This window comes from Diceros bicornis, chromosome 3 (assembly GCF_020826845.1).
Source record: "Diceros bicornis minor isolate mBicDic1 chromosome 3, mDicBic1.mat.cur, whole genome shotgun sequence".
Taxonomy (NCBI): domain Eukaryota; kingdom Metazoa; phylum Chordata; class Mammalia; order Perissodactyla; family Rhinocerotidae; genus Diceros; species Diceros bicornis.
The window spans coordinates 100,545,195-100,560,976 of NC_080742.1; the positions used below are offsets into that span (position 1 = coordinate 100,545,195).

At 45.3% G+C, this 15,782-nt stretch overlaps 1 protein-coding gene across 3 annotated transcripts in view; it reads left to right on the plus strand.

Moving 5' to 3' along the window:
- The window catches only part of RBM33 (RNA binding motif protein 33), a 163,178-nt gene extending 147,797 nt beyond the window's left edge, over nt 1–15,381 (plus strand). For all 3 annotated transcript variants that reach the window (XM_058533975.1, XM_058533981.1, XM_058533991.1), the window contains 2 exons: nt 8,453–8,541; nt 8,869–15,381. In XM_058533975.1, the coding sequence (XP_058389958.1) occupies nt 8,453–8,541; nt 8,869–8,917 (138 nt within the window). In that variant the 3' untranslated portion in view covers nt 8,918–15,381. The remainder of the gene's footprint in view (nt 1–8,452; nt 8,542–8,868) is intronic.
- Nucleotides 15,382–15,782: the final 401 nt, after the last annotated feature.

Here is a 15,782-nt window from a genome sequence, read left to right on the forward strand (position 1 = left end):
GCACACTTGATATCAGGACTTCTGCCTTAGATAGTTAGATGATTTGGAAATTTTCAGGTGCTCATTTATAAACTTGATGAAATAATTATTCCAACTGAATAAATTATCCTTGGAAATCGTCAAATTATCCTAAAGTTTATATATGCACCCATACATATAAATTTTTTGTTCTATCACACACTTGTTTTGTTAGTAATAATTAAAATTTTTTTAAGTATTTAGTCTTCTTGACCTTAATTTCCAGAAACAGCCTCACATGTTAACAGCTATGGAACTTGGTTTAGATTTTACAAATATGAAATAACATGCACTGTATTTTAGTCTCTTTAATTTTAAAACTGGCTAATTCTAAATGCTTATATATCTCTGCTGAGCTGGCTACAAATGGGTCTCCAGTTCTGTTGTAAACAAAATTTTCCATTGAAATCTCTGATCTCTTCTGGAGCCCTGGAGGTAAACCAGCGAAGAAGTGAGTTGACCTGGTTTTCCTTGAGCAGTGTATTTGTGGTCCCATTTCTGGCCTTTCCCGCCAGGTCTCATCCCCCAGCCACAGCATCATCAGCACATCTCCTCGTCCCATGTCAGGATCTGCGTCTGAGGGTAGAACATGTTGGAAACATGGCTGAGGAAATCGTAAGATGTATAGTGTGGATGTGAGCTTTCTGAGTAATCCACAGTGCTTTCTTTTAAGAATATCTTATAGCCTCTTGCTTTATGAGTGAATGGGGAAACGTTTTCAGACTAGAGTAGATACAAGTAATTAATTTTTAATATGTTTTAAATCTCCATCTACTAATGAGAATTACTAAAAAGGAGTAGATAAAAGCCCTTCCAAAAACTCCATTATTTAGATTTAACTGCTTCCACCTTCATTTTTGGATTCCTAGAGAAATGGTTAGGTTTAGTTTGTATTTGTATGAATGAAAAGTTAGCCAAAAACTTTGGCTTCTGTTTTTAATAGAGTCGTTTTCCCGTGGTGTGGTTGGGAACGATTTGTCAGTTCTCAGAGGCGTAAAGCTTACATTCAAGGGTAGTTGTTTCCCGTTAATCATAATATGGATTACTTTGCAGGGTCAGAACTGACAGGAGAGAATTTTAGATTCATTAAAATGTGGTTTTCCTGGGGCTGGCCCGGTGGTGTAGCGGTTAAGTTCGCTCGTTCCGCTTCGGCGGCCGCCAGTTCAGATCCTGGGTGCGGACATACTCACTGCTTATCAAGCCCAGCTGAGGCAGCGTCCCACATAGAAGAGCTGCAACTCTACAACTATGATTTACAACCATATCCTGGGGTTTGGGGGAGAAATAAAAGAAAAAGAGGAAGATTGGCAACAGATATTAGTGCAGGGTCAGTCTTCCTCAAAGAAAAAAAAAAAATAGTTATCCTGATCTGAGACTCTCAAACAAATGGTGGTTGAGAATTTGGGTCAAATCACAGTTCAGCAATGAGTCCAGATTGAAAAAACCAGGGCCTAGAATGTTAGTTCTGAGATCAGCACTCTCCAAGGGCTCGTGTTCCAGTCTGACATCCCTGTGTCTCTCTGGTGGGGTGGGAAGTGATAGCACCATAGCTTTCTGTGTGTGACCTGCTGGTTGTCTGGGCTTTGCTTCATCATATGTAGTCTTGATAGTTCTCTTGAACATCCTTAAATATGATACAGTTATCAGGATCCATGTCCGAATGGCTGTGCTGTTTGCTTCTCAGTGGCCTGTGTGAGGTCCAGTGGCTGCACTGCAAGAATTAGGTTGGAGCCATTGCTAAACCACCCAACCTTGGTCTTATCCATCTTAAAAACTGAACTTTGAATTTTCCATTTTGTGGTTATAGATCTCTTGAGTGGCCTTTTTTCCCTCCCATTTGCCATTTTTTTTTTCTGTTCTGGAAAGAATTAGAGATCATTGTGTTATAAAGTTTGATTGAGGGCACTTAAAGCCGAGCAAAAACAGTGTTGGGTTGTTTAGTGGCTTGTTTTAATTAGAAAGAGAGAGAAAGATGGGAAAACGAGAATGAAGTTTTCTAGGTTACATGAGTTACCCTTAAAATGAAGTATTGAAGGTGAGCTCCCTCTCGTACGCCACTGTAGAAGTCCCTGTGGAGCAATGAATTTAATACTTATGCAAGGGCCTATTTGTCCACCCTGGGGGACAAAGCAGGTGTTCTTGCCAGTTAGTCCCATGGGATGGTTTTGAGTGGGAGTTTATAGATTTTTAAACACTGCATTCACAAAATACTAAGTTTCTTAATTAAAAAAAAAAAAGCAACTAATATAACAAGTTTCTACCAGAGTTAGATAGCTAAAGAATGACACTAAGTATAAATTTTAGAAAGACGTTTATAACAAGACTTCATTATGGTTTAAATAGAAATCTACTTCAAAGGGATGGTGCTCAGTGACCCAGGCCTCTTGCTTTCCTGACTTGCGGAAGAGAAATGTACTTTAAGCCTCTGTGTGTGTTGGGCTATGGCACCACCTCGCGTTCACTTAGTGTAATAGCAAGTGGTGTGTCTAGACGAGGAGGGACCCTGGTTCCTTTGGCCTTTTAGTTACAGAAAGTTGCAGTGACTGCGTGTTTCACAGGGCTGCTGCTTTGTCCATGGACTCGGAGAGACTTTCTCACTGTGGCAGTGGATGGCAACGGGGGAGCCGTGTTGCTTTCAGATTAGTGTGTTATTGCCTTAAACTAGACCCATAAGCCTCTCTAGAAAATCCATTTTAAAGATATTATCTATTAACTCATTATTTACAGAATAAGGAAAAATGACAAGACTTTGTAGAAATGTTATAACTAGAAGGGAGAAATAACATGAGAAGCATAGTGGTGTGTTTCAGAATTTCAGATGAGCGAGCGCAGTAAGAATAAGTGATACTAGCGGTAATAGGAAACGAGGCAGAAAGAAGATTCTGCCTGGGGTCCCAAGACCAAGAGAGAGGGCTGTGGGGTTATGGAGATGCAGTGCCTTGCTCTCGGGGAAGGGCGGGGGCAGATGGGAAGGCAAGCGAGGGGCACTGCAGGAGGCGATTTCTGTTAGGACCTGCGGGTTCCGTGAACAGCTAAGCACACGCCCAGGTGCTCTCTAGTGACCAGCACCTGTTCCTGCAGGTGTGGCCCCCTCCAGGAAATAACCCTAATATCCTGCTCCATCCTGAAAGACTGAAGACAAGTTAACGCTTAGGATCAGGGAGTAAGGTAGTTATAAGTTCTGAGGCTCCTTTGCTTACTTATCTGTATTTCCCTATTTGCTGGATTTGGCCTAAAATTGTGTTAAGAAGAAAAATTTGTTATCCTGTACATAAATGCAACCACATGGTCTAAAAACGAAAAAGTCATTTCCTCACAAGAGCATAAAGTCTGAAGTCACTTAACGAGCATATATGACTGGTCCCCTGCGGTGACCATCACTGAAGTAAGAAGGCCAGCACTGGGTGTGAGCAGCAGTAATAACTGCCGACGCTTAGTTTATGCCACCATGTGTCCAGCATCGTGCTGTTCACTTCTTCTCTAGTGACTTCTTCCTTTATTTCTCCCAGCAATCCCCTGGGATAAGTAATGGGCCCTTCAGAATGCAGCTGGCGTAGCAGCAAGAGTCAGGCTTTGAGATGAGGTTTCACTTAAGTCCCAATTTTGCCATTTCTCGGTTTGCAACCTTCGTACAGAGTACCTCACCTTCGTGAGTCTAGGTTTTTCCATCAGACTCTTGTAAACCGCATAAGACCTTAAACGCTCTCTCATAACGCTTCCTTCTTTCCCTGGCATGACCTGGAAGGGAGGGAGGTGAAGGAAAGGAGGCCCCGCGTGTCACTGAGGGAAAGTGTGTGAAAGTAGTGAGGACAGAACGAGAGAGTGTAGCCTCATCCAGCGTCAGCGTGTGCTCTCGACAGGAGACTTGCTGCCCCAGAGGGAGTGTCCTGGAGTTTGCTGCAGGCTGGAGAGGAGAGTCCCCCGGGACCCACCAAGTTTACCAGCCTCCACCTAACATTGCAGTTCCAGCGAGGACCAGAGACTTGGAAGGTGTCTCATTCCCGAGTGTGTCTTGGGCCACCCAGAGAGGTGGAGCCCTCTGAGCAGTTTGTGAAGTAGGCCCATGTCAGGGTTCTGACCTTCTCTGAAGGTGGGATGCGTCCATGAGAAAAACGCTTGCTTTGCATCTGGTTCTGACTGACCAGGAGGGTCTGGTAGGTGAAGTAGAAAAAGTTGGGATCTTGCATGAAAGCGCTTCAGTCATTTTGACATTCAGGACATTTGGGAAAGAAAACACTAGGCATGGTCAAATGTGGATGACAGAAAACCCATGTCACGAGGTTTAAAGAAAATATATGGATGTGGCCACGTGATCTGAAACCATAACCATAATGGAAAAAATTGTGAATTGGAGGCTCTCACACAGAGTTTTGAAAACAGTGCTGTAAATAATCCCAAAAGAAAAGGAGGATTCAGAGGAGACCAGTGTGGTAACATGAGCTCTTGGAAGAGCTCATGTGTATTCTGAAGGATAAGTTTGTACAAGATAGGAGGAGGATGGAACGCCAGTGATTGAAGCAAAAGAGGAGGGGACATCAAGATGTCGTTGCATTGTGTCAGAGCAGAAGGAACAGTGCTTCAGGGGCACCTCTAGTGATGACGTGGACATGGCGAAGCCCAAACGTGGGACTTCAGGAAGAAGGCAGCCTTGGTGTCCAGAAAATGCAGCGTGTGGCGATGGTACCTGTGTGTGTGGACAGGCCCGGAAGCTGTAGTGGATTCTGGGAGCACCAGCCTGTGGAGGGGCTGCCAAGATGCTGGTGCAGACTTCCCTGTCTGCTGCTCAGACCCCTGTAGGGTAGGTCTTGCTGCTGCAGGCACCCCGTTGCCAGTGGGAGGTTCAAGTGACTTGTGTGCGGGAGAGATTACCCGAATAAAGGAGTCCTGCACGTTCCTCTGAGGAGTGGTTAAAGGAGCGGGACTGCTGGGCCTGGAGAAGGACAGATGGGGTGGGGGCCAGGCTCACTGCCCCCAGGACTTCAGGTATCATCACGTGCAAGAGGAGGGCTCATTGGGTGCTCCTCAGCGCCTCTGAGCCATCCTGGGAGTCTGGGCCCACCCATGGTGTCTGACTCCAGTCTGGGGTGGGCCTGAGAGTGCACATTCCTAATGACTTATAGGTGCCTAAAACAATGCATATCATTTTTGACACCATTTTTGGCTTTAGGTAATTCCTGAAGGTGCTAGAGATTGTTGGCCAGAGGGGAAAATAGTTTATTTGATTTTTGGAACTGTATCCCCGCAGCATTTTAGTTTATCTGTACACATACGCACACAGGGACAGATGGACAGATCTTCCTAGAAAGAGGAAGCACTTTTTCTAATTGGGGAAAAGAGGCCAAGATTCTGAACAACATGGATGGACAGAGCTTTTCACTGTTAATGTAGTGTCTTATGGCACTTCAGCCAAATGGTCCTGAGTGGGATTGTTGAATATAAACGCAGGAAACTGCCAACTAAAGGAGGATTGTAACTTGTACTTTGCCCCTTATGGTAGCACAGTTAGTTATTCTCAGAAATTGTCTGCAGATGTCTTGTCTCTGAAGAATGAGGAGTGCGTCAGGGGAGAGTTGATCTTTCATCCTCTCCCGCTGCCCGCCCGTGGCTTGTGGGGGAGACGGGGTCAGAGTGAATATGTAGACTGGAGACAAATGTTAACTTCAGGTTTGTTCTCAGTGATCTAAGGTGTATAACTATATAAAACTGTGTTACTGGTCTGTAGAAGTACATATTTTCGAAGCAGAAACTGGTGCTCATAAGCTTTTTAATTTAGTGCAAAGTGTCTTTTCCTCTGCTCCCAGTAAAGAAATCACTAATGTTTGTCATTTTGATCGGTCAGAAATGGTTCAATATTGACAATTTCTGCAATTCACTCTTATATCTCAAAAACAGGGTTTGTTTTGTTAAACAAGGTGTAAAAATGTAAATACAAGGGGACAGTCAGGAAGCACACTTTAAGACAATATTCTCGTTACTCCTGTTGACTATTTGAGAACCAAGTCATTCCTGTGATTTAAAAATTTCATTGAAAGTTTATGCTCTCTTGACTTATACCTCCTCAGTCAAATGGAGGTTTACACAACTTACATACAAATAAATGAATCTTCTCACATCAGATGTTTTACCACTTTATATGCTAAGTGGTCACAATGGAGCTTCATGCCTTCATTTCACATTGTGAAATCACCCAAAGGAAATAAAATCACCCCAGAAATCTAGAAACGTTTTTTTCTCAAAAGAAGAGCGTATTTTCAAAGTCTAGATTCCATCTGTGAATTGGAGAGTGTGGATAATTATTTGTGATATTATAAGAAAGTAGTTTTTCTTATTTGTACCTAATTGAAAAATAATTATATTTTTAGACAAGATAAATTTAGATAAGTGCTTCTAATTCTTGCAGTGAGATCTGCCACAGTGCTGGCAGGAGTTAATGTGACGCTGCCGCAGTCACTTCGGGCGCCTTCCCTCTCTCCCTCAGCGCCTGCGAGAAAGGGGAGAGCACGCAGCATAAGACTGGGCCAGAAAGCGGGGCCCAACGGGGAGGCCCCCGCGAGGTGCTCTGTGAGTGCTCCTGAGCCCACACTCCCGCTGGCCGCACCCGTGACGGAGAGAAGGGCGTTCTCTCTCTCAGAGCAGCTCCAGAGTTGCAGCCACTGGAAGTCCGTCGAGGATGAGGCACAGCATAGGTCGAGCAGCGGGATGAGGTTGGCAGCTTGGAAGAGAAAACAGGTCTCTGTCAAGTGACACAAGTGGAATTTCAAAGACCAGGGAATGCATGTGGCTGAGACTGTGTCCAAGAGAGAGACATTAATTCAAGACCAGGTTATTGAGCTTTGCTTGTCATACGAACTTAACAATAAGTAAAATCGTCCAGAGAATTCTTCTGCTTCCAGTTTTTATATCCGAAAGAGGAGGAGAAACCTGGCGTTCTGCTAAGCTTGTTTCAGAAAACCAGGCAGACAAAGCCGAGTGCTTCTTAGTGGGCCGCCTCTGCCGCCTGCGTTGCTGGTGCGGTCCGCTCCCCAGACCGTCTGACTGCTCCTCCAAGGGGTGAGGGGTGGTCCGTGTGCAAACCTGAGTGCCGTGTGCTTGGGAGACTTGAAACCGTGTATCTCGGTCTGGAGCACTTGTTGGGAATTGGGTTTGTTTTTAGAGCTCTCCTAATTGTGTTTCCTGATGGAAGTTCTCGGTGGTTATTGAAACAGAGTGCTTACTCGTATACAACATACCTTTTGTGCACATTCTCCAAGGCGTTGATATTTTAGATTTGTGCTTCTGTTGTAGATCTTTGACATATGCTGTAAAGTGAAACGGCCAACTGTGTAGACACTTTTACAGGGTCGTGTGTTAGCAGCTATTTTTTCTGGCTGTTGTGCTTCACTAGGCAGAAGCCCAGACACAGCAGACAGTGCCGGGCCGCTGCTTTGGGTGGCCGGCGTGTCCCCGTGTCGGCAAGGGCCCCCACCGCGGCTGCTACTTACCCTGCACTCTGCAGAGCCGTCAGAGTCATCACAGTGCTGGAGAAGACTCCCACGCTGGAGAGTGGGGTTGGCTGGGAGACGGTGGAGCTCCCCTTCAGCCTGCCCCTCCCCAATCCTGGAGTCCCTCGTCCCAGAGCCTCAGGAAGCCTCACTGCCCCCTCAGGGCGAGTAAGGACCAGGCAGAAGTCAGCTCTGTCAAGTGCTGTCTTGTCCATGAACTCTTCTCTTCACTGTTGGCTCATGTCTTTCGGTTCATCTTCTTCAGGAACTCATTTGGTTTTCACGTAAAGAGTGGCCTCTGGAATGGTTGTTTTAACTCCTAAAGAGTTAATTTAAGAGTTAAGATGCCTCATAGTAATCACAAACTTCTCAGTACAGAATGTGACCAGATTATGCCAACGTCTGCCCTAGGCACAGCTGCCCCTCCCTGTGACCCAGGTAGATGGATGAAATCTCCATTTACCCCAAACATAATTAGGAGATAACTACCCACTTCACCCTGTGGAGTCCCCTCGCTAAACAGCAGTTTCCTCCTGTGTGATGAGGATTGCTCTTTTCAGAAGTTTAGTGAGGGCCCCGTGGAAAATCACATGACGGGGAAGTATGAGAACAGAAAGTGACTCTCCCAGGGTACCTGCCACCAGGCCTCACAGAGAAGGTTTAGAGAGAAGATCAGGTGGCTGATGTGGCCAGATGATGGAAGGTCTTAACATCAGGCGAGGAGGATGTAAGTGCTGCTCAGGGGAATGACGTATTGAAGCACTGTTTTTGGATAGATTATCTGGATAGGTAACAAAACTTGCCAGGGAGATAGAATTCGTTTGTTTTAGTGACCCAAGTGTCAGCCTGGACTCAAATTTTGTGTTAAAGCTAATGTATAAATTTTTTTTTTTTTTTTTTTTTTTACCATATATAAGTTGATATTAAAATGTTTCTCTGTTTTCTTCCTCTAGAGTTTACAGATGCTTCCCCAGCAACGGAAAGCCATAGCTAAGTTTAAGGAACCAGCCCACGCATTAGCATTTCAACAGAAGTTCCACAGGTAGCAGCATGTTCCATGGTTCTGGTGGCGTGGGGCGGCCGGGGGTGGGAGCCTGCCCTGCGCTCTGTCTCGTCCGAGGAGCTGTGGCGCTCACGTCTGTGCACGCGCCTCTCTCGGGAGAATGCGCAGTAGTGCGGGAGGAGAGCAGACGGCTCATTCTTTTGTCATGTGGACAGTTGTCCCCTTGTGTTGACAGTGGTCTTCTCCATCAGTCTGCATTTTCATTAATCAGGACCCCTGTTCTGCCTCAGTTCTCTCCTCTTTGGTAAGTGGACTGCTGACCTGTGGAGGTCACTTAATGCTGGTTGTTTCTTTACATGTCCACAGGCATATGATAGATTTGTCCCACATAAACGTGGCCCTGATCGTGGAGTGACCTCTAGCAGGAGAGGCTGACCTTGCACTGCACGACGCTGTGGAATTTCTTCAAGGAAGCTGCCAGCGCGGAGTCCCCACGAGCTTAGGTCTCTCCGTCCGCAGTAACTGTTTTCCGGAGCGCCAGGCCGCCCAGCACTGATTCCAGAAGAGCCGAACTTACGGGACATGGCAGACTGGAGTTTGGTGTTAGATTGCTTTGAATTCTGTTGTCACCACAAAGAACTACAGTTTTCGTTTTCTTTTGTTTTCAAAGTGCTCACAATGCATGTAGACACTGTTCTTCGTGATCTTACTGTATGATGAATCACAGTGACTCAGATTCAGGAAAGAACATTAACGTCACAAATTCTAAGTCTTTTTCACAGCAAAGAATATTTGATAATGGTTGCACTTATCTTCAGTGCAGGCTAGACAAGAGTTTTCCCAACCGAGCATAACTTGCGTTGTCTTCTCAGAAAGCCCTCAAAAGGCTCTTCTAAAAATGTAGATTAAAATTTGGGTGATTATGATTGACAGTTGCATATCCTGGAAAGCAGGGTATGAGGGGGATTGGGAGTGGTGCCAATTGTGTGGCAGATTCTGCTTCTTGTAAATATTCCAAAAGCGCCAACTATATATTCCCAGTTCCAAAGGGAACTACTCACCCCTTTTTGCACCCTTCCCAGATGAGACGGGAATGCTGGGAGACCCTGTGCTTCCCTGGCCTGGGGAAGGGGTCTTTGAGGCTCTCACTGCGCAGCCTCGAGGGCAGTCCCCTGCTGGGCGGGTTGTGTAGCATACCTACCATGCGAGACGGGACAACAGCCTGAAGCTTGAACAGACCTGTTTGTTTTTTTCCTCTTTTTAAATGTAGCCCAAAGTGGCATATTCATGTCACTGGCACTGTGATATATAACATTCTTGGGGAACCTGGTTATCATTGTTTTGATTAACTTTTTTTTTTTTTTTTTTTTGAAGGCCTTTTAAGTAGGGGCTGTGCTGTCCTTCAGTGGACCTAAGAGCAAGGTGACATTGACTCTGGCATGGCATTCTTTGTGGCCTGTGGTGTGAGGAATGGCTGTCTTACTGGGACAGCGAAGCCCCGGGTGCAGTGTGTCTGTGTCACCCCTGAACCTGCTTGAGTCGTTCTGGGCAGGCTCCTTTAGGTGAGACACTTATTCCTCATAAAGCAGCTGTTAGGAAAATTCCTTCTGGGCAAACGTTGAAAAAAGTGCCTTATTGTATTTCTGCTCATGAAAGAGTTTCACTTTTTTGGATTTATTCTAATGTGGACCTGGACTATTTGAGCAAATGATACTAGGGCATACTCAGACTTTTTAGCTGTATTTTATACCTAAGATTTCATGTCATTTATTAATAGAATTAAGGGAAATAGAAGCCTGGTATTACTTAATGCCTCTGGTTAGCCAGCGAGGACAGAATGCAAACATGGAAGCCCTGCTCAAGTTGTCCTCGTGTCTCGCAGCCTCCTTCTGGGAGCTAAGGCACAGGTCATGCGAACTTGTATCATCTTGTCTTCACAGTTGAAATTTTATATTACTTTTCCAAATTAAGTTATCAGAACTGGAGGAGAGTATTCCAGACCCTGTGAGACTTTGTGTAGCTTTGATTCTAAAATGGCATCGTGTGCTAAGAGTAAGCCTGGAAAATGAAGGTGGTGGTTAATGACTGCTCTTGAGCAGATTTTGGTTCCAGGAGACTGTAGGCGCTCATAGGATACACTAGGACACCCTCCAGCCTGGGGCCTGGGCGCCCTGTTCCAAAGGGCCTCTGACTAACCGTTGGAAGGTGCCCTTCCTCAGATGCTCCAGTGGAGGATCCAAGGAGTCCGTGCTGTGTGCCCATCCGCTATTTGACATGGGCTGTCACTGCCCACTGTTTCACAAGTAGATACAGATGTGTTTACGTATTTGAAAGCGTAGTTTATTTGGCTCAGTCCACAGAGAGCTACGTTGAAATAATGAGTTTGGTAGCTGTGAGCTCTAATTGAGGGAGATTCAGACCACTTCCCCACATTGGGCAGTGGGAGGCTTACAGTTGATGGACTTATTTTATCACCAAGGACTTACTGGTCCAGTAAAATGAGTTTAACAGATTTTTACCACTTTCTGAAATAGTCTGAGTGTGCTGTGGCTTTGAAACCAAAAATCTGCATGTTGTCTGAAAAGTAGGCATTTAAGCATACTTTTTTCTAGTTAGTGATGATAAACTAATCCTACTTGGGCATCTTTGTTCACGACAGACCTCAGGGCTGCTTTAAGGTCTGCTTTTGGCATTGTCTGAGTATGACATGGTGGCTCGGGGCATGTGTGTGTCTGTAACTGTCTACACACACACATAAGCAAGGTTTCTCTTGGTAGAATATTCTTGAAAGACCATTAGCAGAGTTGAACTGGGCCTTTCATAAAGCACTGGTTAGAACGGCTCAGCGCAGTTGGCCTGTCTTAATGCACACAGCCCCTGGAAGTGGGCTCTGTTAGTGCCAGCCAGTCCGGCGACACAGGCTTAGTTTCCGTAAGGAAACTGCGGAAAGGAAAGAAGCAGAATTAGAAAGTCATGCTGTTTCCGCGTTCGGTGCACTTCTCGAAGTGAGATCAGACCACCGTAAGCCGAACCCTCTTGGAAGATCTGTTGCAACCATTATCTTTGTTCTTTACTTATCATGCATTTAAAATGAGATGCAGAAGCATTTAACATGCTATGTAAATATGGACCTTTTAAAATTAAAATGTTATTGGAAATGCTTTCAATTCAGCAACATCTTAGCTATTTGTTAGTTCTTTTGTGTTGTCTTATCAAAGTTTAATGGATACAGTTCCATAATTGTTGATGTGTTTGTGAAATATTCAATTTTTATAAAGATGGTAGTAAGTCAATACGTTTATCCTGACCTGTGTATTATTTGTTCACAAATTCAAGGAGCTTAAAGCCAGTAAATATCAATATATCTCATAAAGCAAACCCGATAGGTGATTATGTGGAGCAAGTTACTTTTTCTTTTTGCATTATCTTGTTTTGATTTTGTGCTGTAACGTAAGTTCACTTAGCCACTTATATGAGCATAACCTTGCATTACCGTTGGTCTGGCCACATTTGTTAAATTCTTATACTGATATTCTTCTAAAAGAGAAATCTAATCTCTTTTTTCCATAAGGAATGTTGAGGGTTCAACCCTGTCTGGACGGGCCGCATCCTAAGTGGGTGCCTGTGCCCTCACCCCGTGGGGAGGGGACTGGAGGGAGACCAGGCGGGGGGTCGTCATAACTACTTTTAATTTGGGTCGTCCTTCTCATGGTTTGTCAAGGTCCTGGGGAAACAATTGTTTACGCCTGGTTCTGTAGCGCTGCTGAATTGTGACAGAGCTTAGATCCTGCACCCAGAGGTCTTTTTCCAAAGATCATTTTGCTTAATTCTGCAAGCAGAAGACTTGCTGGAAGGAGGCTGGGAGAGGTGTAGGGTGACGGGGAAGGGGAAGCGATAGCAGTGGGGAGAGGAGAGTCTTGTGGAATGGAGGAGAGGTCATAAGTGTTAGTAATAAACGTTCCTCTAACACTGATTCTTCAGGGGAGTCAGCCAGTCAAGCTGAGGGGCATGTGGGCGGGGGGGCACACTGTGGTCTCAGTAGGCGTCCGCTGGACGACTCTGGCTGGAGGCCAGGATGGCGTCTGCCTGTCGGGAGGGGGACCCTGAGCCCTTCCCACAGGAGGAGGCCTACGGGCCCCGGCGTGGGGTGGCGTGGGGTGGATGAAAGTGGAGGCCGTGGCCTTGCTCTTAGGTGTAGTTTTAAGAACCTGTCACTTTTTTTTTTCTTTTGGCTTTGGTTTTTTTGTTTTGTTCCGTTCATTTTGTTTTGTGTTTCTTTGTTGTTCAGTTGAAGGTAAGCTTAGCGTGCTCGTGGACCGTTGGACTGACAGGGACCCTGTGAGGACAGTTAGGATTGGGGAGCGGTCTGTGTGTGGGGGCCTGGAGTGGCTTCTGTGCACCGTGGAGCCCTGGAGCCCCCCCTTGGTTCCCTCCCTGGTTCCTGGGAGAGCTGCCTCCCCGCCTCCCCAGTGCAGGCCTGTGCTGCCCCCGCGGCAGGCTCCGTCACTGTCCTGGTGCCCTTCCCTTTAATTTTAAAAAATTAAAAAAGGGGTCGTTTTTCATTTTTTCTCCCTTCCTGCTTGTAGGACTCCATTGTGGCTTCACATACTCACCGTGGGCCTCCTTTTACTTTTCTTTAGTCAGGAAGAGCCCCCCCCCCTTTTGTTTGTTTATTTGGAGTGTGTGTGTGGGGGGATACTTGAAAGGTGTTGTTGGTTCTTTACAGATTTTTAAGTGACATATTCTAAAGAGGGATTCACTAACAGAGGGAGGGGGTGGAGGATGTGAAATAGGACCAGGAGACCTCCATGAAGGGGCAGCCCCGGGAGTTCAGATCAGTTAGGGGAAAGTGTAGATATGTTATTGTGTTTAATGAGCACTTCAATTAACCTTTTCAACTATTTTTAAAACTTGTCAATCAAGTGTTATTTTGGACATTCATAAATATGAACTCTCCAAAGGCGTTTAGCCTTGATTTACTATTAAATCCTAAGGATTTTGTGTAAGGTTTTTTTGCAACCTGTTTAATTTTCATCACTTAAAGTGCCTGTGGTTTTGTGTCCTAGAACCAGAGCAGAACTCCCTGATTCATATTGGATCCCAGGTGTACCTTCTTCTGGTGGTGTGTGGTTGGGAAGGATCATTGGTTTACACGTGGTCACCTGCCCTTTCTAGAGAATGTTTTAAAAATCTTAACTCTCTCTTCTGTGCCATGTTTTGGTAGCAAATCTTTTAATTAAGATGGGCAGGTAGAACAGGTATTTTTAGTGAGAAGATGCTTTTTCGTTTTACTTCTAACCAACTAAAATGTAACAAGGTTTTCATGTTGGTGTTTTGCTTTGTTTTATTTTATTAGTTTTAAAAGGTATGTAGAAATTTTTAGGCCCTTTAAAAAGAAACACATTTTTTAATTTTAATATGTTCCTCATAGTGGACAGATGTACTGTTTTAATATATTCTGAAGTTGGTAACGTAATATACTCTAGAAAGGAGACCTCCTGACATTCTTTTAGCATGATTTTCTTTTAAATTGCTTTTCATTTTAAGCGCACACATAGCGGAAGCTGATTTTTAAAGGGCTGTTTAAATTTTATGCACTCTGCAGTATTGTCTTAGAATATGTAATTTAGGTTTTTGAAAACACACACAACACACATTTATACTGTCTACCGAAAAGCAAATAATCACTCGTTTTTATAACTCAGCTTTGCTTTTCACAGGCATGGGATCCAGAATTATTCTTCCTCTGTGAGGATTTTAACTCGAAGGCTTTAATTCCACTGTTTAATTTCCAGGTTCAACAACAGCAAAGCCCGAGCTGGGTGTTTCCGTCTTGAGCTGGTTCTCTTTGTTGGGTGTTTCCGTTCTCTTCCTGCTCCTGCTGGTCCAGGGCTGGGCCCCGTCAGCAAGGGCTCTCCTGCGCCCCTCTCCTTCCTCTCGTCCCGGACCTTCCCTGCCAGACCCCGCCCACCATCCGCCTCTCCGAGTTCCCTTCTCATTCTGCAAGGCTTCCACTCGCTTTCTCCCTCCCCTCTCTGATGTCCACACTCTACTCCCACCCACCTGCTTTGGTGATGGACTCTTCATTTGGTGACGGTGCTGTGTTCTTGCTCCTCTGCCCAAGATGAACACTGAGAATTCCTCTCTGGGTGCAAGAAAGTTGTGAATGCGTTTGCACCCTGTTTACAACTCGATTCCGTCTAAACCTTTGCCTTGACAGGTTTTTACTCACGATTTATTCCTCCAGGTCTCTGGTTGGAGAGAATAACATTTGAATTCTGTTATTTTGCAGTTTGACTGTAGGAGTGTGTGGCGCTCCACAGATGCCAGCGTCCGGGCGCACGGTTAGCGGTGTGATTAATCCCCCTGTTTTATCCCTCTGCTTCTGCAGGACCTCTTTTGCATGAGTCAGTGTTAGTAGTAGTACCTCTTACTCCACTGGGAAGTGCCGGCCCGTCCGACCCATGGTCACTGCTCTCGCTGACTCTGACCCTTCCTAACCGTAATGCGTATGCGCTGTTCACGCTAGGCTGCCAGCTCTGATGTGGAGTCTGAAGCTGTGTTTATTGGGAGTGCATTGAGAGTTCAGAAATCAAGAGGTGACTGAATTGCTTTCCTCTGGGTTGATCTACTTCCTGTTTCTACCCAACACACTGCACGTACATTTGCGGGAGATGTTGTTGCCTTGTTTTACCCCATTTTTATTTTGCCCTAATCACTGTGACAGCTTTATCAGGAATAGATGTGAAGAACAGTAGTGACATAGTTGGAAAAAATGTATTGTTATGTGTATCATTTGTGTGATTCCAGACTGGAAAATGTGTTTTGAACTGTATTGTAATTGGCCAGATGTGTTAATAAAATACCTTGCGGTTCCCACTTTTGTTCTGTGGTTTGTGTTTTATCTGACCGTTCAGCTTCAGCCCGCTCCACATCTTACCCACGTGGACAGGGACGGCTCTGAGACCATCCCTCAGAGGACCAGGGCTGTGTTTTCCCCAAGAGTTGGGGGGGTCCCTAGGCTGGCAGAGCCGCCTCCTCTGCGGCAGCCCTCCGCCTTGGAGCGGGTGTCTGATTAGTGGACCCGCTTGTCTTCATCCGCATCCAAAAGTCCACAGGAGTCTGAACTGACTGAGCAGACAGAGTCGTAGTATGTTTTGTTTTGTTGGAAGTAGGGGAGTTGTGGTCTCGTTTTAAATTTTTTATAGCATTGCCAATAATTTTTCAAAGGAAAAATTTCAAAGGAAATTTGTACTCTAACACTGCAATCATAACACTGA